A 3,706-nucleotide genomic window follows, 5' to 3' on the forward strand; every position below is an offset into this window, starting at 1 on the left:
CATTCCTCCATGGCCTGTGTTCCAGCTCCTGCCTCCAGGTTCCTGCCCTGAATTCCTACCTTGGGCTCCCTGATGAACTGTGACCTGGGAGATGTAAGACAAATAAACCTTTTCCTCCCCAAGTTGGTATTAGAGTATTTTGTCACAGCAATAAAGAACAAACTAGGACAATCACTGTCAGGAACATGCACAAAATACTTGGTGGATTCCAAGAAGAAAATGAAAGGAATATTGTAGGGTTAGGCAAAAAAAGCTAATCCTCCAGCCCAAGAGGCCAGATGGAGATGGAATAGTTTGATGGCAATCAATACACACTAAAATTGGCAAGAAAGGCAGAAAGAGTGATCATATGGTGAACTGAGTGCAAACTGGGGACAAATTGGTGCCACGTGAGTCCGAAGCCATGCCTCCACTAGAGGCTAGTGACAAGACCTGATGACCAGAAAACTGTGTGGTTGAGATGGACAGAGCAGAGAGAGAGCATGAGAAAACAACTCTTTAAAAGCGTGCTTTAAAGCAGTAAGGCCAGCCTACTCAGGGACACCAGGTTGGAGGCGCTGCCCTCTCTCTCATAACCACCATCAACAGTACTCTGTGTCCCTCTCTCCCTCTTCTCCAACAGTGCAGTGTGGGGAAGCTCCTTGAGGGTGGAGAAGACTGTACCCCTGGCTCTTCCTCCCCGCTGGCCTCAGGCTCAAATGCTGGCAGGAAAAGGTCTCCCGTGTCTCAAAGGGTGTGCCTCCATTCAGCTTGTGGCTTATTCCCCGGAGCAGTGATACTTCGGTGTGGTTTGCTGATGCGGGTGTTCAGGGGCCTTCTGTGCCTTGTGTTTCACTTTTGCTTTCTCAGCTGATGTTTCGCTTATGGGAAACTGCTTTAAAAAGCGTAGGGCCTTAAGCTCCTCAGACTTCCTGTGGCACTCTAGAAGGTTGCGGTAGCGCTCGTAGAGTTGCTGCGCCTCAGCATGAGGGCTCTCCTTACCGAAGGCAATCCGATAACATTTCTCTACTTCTAGAAACTCAGTAAGATCCGAGTATGAGTTCAGAGGGCTTGGCTTCCTCTCCAGAGCTTTGTTCATAGAGTCCAGAGTCAGTTTCCTCAGTTCAATCCTGTCTTTGCTTTCGCTGGCTTCAGCTTGTGTGTTGTGAGTTTGCTCCACTTTTGTCCTGTAGCAGCTCAGGAGATGGTAGTAGACGTGGCTATTGTTTGCTGTGGACCCCAGTGCCCTCAGAAAGAGCTCGATAGCTCTGTCCAGGTTGCCCTTCTTTTTGTAAAACTGTGCTGCATTTCGAAGGATGTCCGTTTGGCCCGGCGCCTTCACCAAGGCATCCTCAATTAATCGTTCTCCTTCAGCTGCTTCTTTCATCTTCTGAAGTTTCAGGGCCAAGAGAACTTTGAAGTACTGGTTCTCAGAATCCAGCTCCATGGCCTGCTTCAGAGCATCGACAGGAAATTGCTTCTGGGGTTTTTCATCCAGACGGTATGTGGCAATTGCCAGGCCAGAGGAGAACTCTGGGTTGTCAGGTTTCCCTTCTAGAGCCTTCTCAAAACACATCTTAGCTCTTTCATTTCTTCCACACTTTAGACGTGTCCATCCTTCCTCACAGTCAAGTTCAGGGCACTCCATGCTGTAAGGATTTGCAAACTTCTTACAGACCTGTGTCACCTCATCAACATAAGCCTGAGCCATTGAGGGGTTTCCCATGTGATAGTAAACCCAGGCATAGTTTCCCAAGGTGACCAGACTTCTAATTTCTGCTTTCTCATCTTGCTTTGACTTCAGTAAGTCTTCAGCTTTCTTTAAGCATTCCAAGGCTGCCTCATTTTCACCCTCTAGGTGTTTTATGTAGGCCAGCAAGTTGTACATCGTAGCTTTGAACTCAGTGTTTAAAAATTCAATCTGGTTCCGTATTCTATCTTCTGTATGACTTGAGATACTTCCTTCTTTGAATAAGTTCCACGTAAAATGGCACTTCAGCTGTAGAAGGCTATCTTCCAGGGAATTCCTGGTGACTTCACTGTGGAGAAAATACACGTGGGTCAGTATGATGAGCACCTGCATCCCATGATGGTTAATTGTATATGTTAACTTGACTGAGCTCCAGGATATTTAAAAATCAACTACCTTCTTGGAGAGCACCTGCATCCCATGATGGTTAATTGTATATATTAACTTGACTGAGCTCCAGGATATTTAAAAATCAACTACCTTCTTGGAGATGTTGGACTCAAACTATACAGTGTGAGCCATAGGCTCTAGGATAAGTTTACATTTTTGGTAATAATTTCTGATTGCTGATTTCTCAGCTCCAAAGCACCTATTCAATACTCAAACATTGTTTATGTCCACATCCTTCCCACCCTTCCGTCTACCATTCCTTTCTAGTTTTCTCTGCTCACATTTACACACATACAATGCAGGGGGCATTTTATATATTTAAAGAAGGAGAAGTTTGAGGTGAACGTCTACATCTGTATGTCAGCAGCTCTCCCATGTTAGTGTGTATGTAAAGAGTCTGTGGTCTTTTCCAAACATTTTTTCCCCATATGAACCTTATATCTACTCATACAGGATTTTAGAATTCCCATTAATTTGCATTTTAATAGTATACAAGTTGATTATTATGCAGGGCATAAGCATAGCATAATTTGAAAGACTGTAAACACCTTTCCCTGTTCTTAGCTTACATGGTGGATGGTGTCTAACAGATCAGTAAGATGGCCCAGATAGCATGTTTCCCAATTCTGACAAGACAAATTTCAAGTTCACAGTGACCTAATCATGATCTAGAGTTTTGTAGTCTGAGTAATCATTAACATGGTTGCTGGGGAGTAGGTATGATAATAGAACCACAAAACAAAAGTCTACAAATTCTGCTTTAGTCTTTAAATATAGGAAACTAAAATGGACCAGGACCTCAGGAACTTCCTTTCAGTCCCCGTTTTCATAAGCCAGATTGTGCTGAAGAGGCTTGAGCGCCCACTTCTTCAAGCTCTTGGTGAGCCCTGTCCTTGCCTGCCTTCAGCTCCCACTTGCCCATGTCCTTACTCTGCCTGACTATAAAGCAGAAAGAGACTTCGGTGGTTAATAATCTCCACTGTCAACCTATGGGCTTTAGAAACACCATGGAAACACAGCTCTGGGTGTGTCTATGAAGATGTATACAGAAAGTTTTAACTGAGCAGGGCAAACCCACCCTAACTATCGGTGGCATCATCCCATGGGCCCAGGCTAACTAAAAACGAGAAAGCAAGCTGGGTAGAAGCATTCACCTCTCTCTGCTTCTCCACTGTGGATGGATTGTGACTAGCTCATGCTTTGCCACCAAGACTGTACCCTTGAACTGAGCTAAAATAAGCCTCCTTTTCTTAAGTTGCTTTTGCCAGGTAATAAGACGATTGCTTTGTTACAGTAATAAGAAAAGTAACTAATACAGAGACATAGACATAATGCACAAATTGGTAAGGCAGGGTTGTGAGTTAGACAAATGCATATTCAATTTCAAACAGACACTGAAAGACCACAACTGAAGAAGCTATGCATGAAGTTTCCAGTGAGACTCTGCAGGAGGCAAATACCCAGAAGGTTCTAGGAGTTTTCCAAGGTAATTTCTTCCTTTAGTAATTTTTTAAAAAATATTTTATTATTATTTTTATTTTATGAGTATGAGTGTATTGCCTGCGTGTATGTGAGTGCACCTTGTTG

At 43.9% G+C, this 3,706-nt stretch overlaps 1 protein-coding gene across 1 annotated transcript in view; it reads right to left on the bottom strand.

Annotated features, from left to right (window-relative positions):
• Positions 1–73: 73 nt before the first annotated feature.
• Ifit3 (interferon induced protein with tetratricopeptide repeats 3) overlaps positions 74–3,706 on the bottom strand; it is an 8,683-nt gene continuing 5,050 nt past the window's right edge. The window contains exon 2 of the mRNA XM_008837837.3: positions 74–2,018. Within this exon, the coding sequence (XP_008836059.2) occupies positions 758–2,018 (1,261 nt within the window). The 3' untranslated portion in view covers positions 74–757. The remainder of the gene's footprint in view (positions 2,019–3,706) is intronic.

This window comes from Nannospalax galili, unplaced genomic scaffold (genome assembly GCF_000622305.1).
Source record: "Nannospalax galili isolate Female #2095 unplaced genomic scaffold, S.galili_v1.0 scaffold498, whole genome shotgun sequence".
Taxonomy (NCBI): Eukaryota; Metazoa; Chordata; class Mammalia; order Rodentia; family Spalacidae; genus Nannospalax; species Nannospalax galili.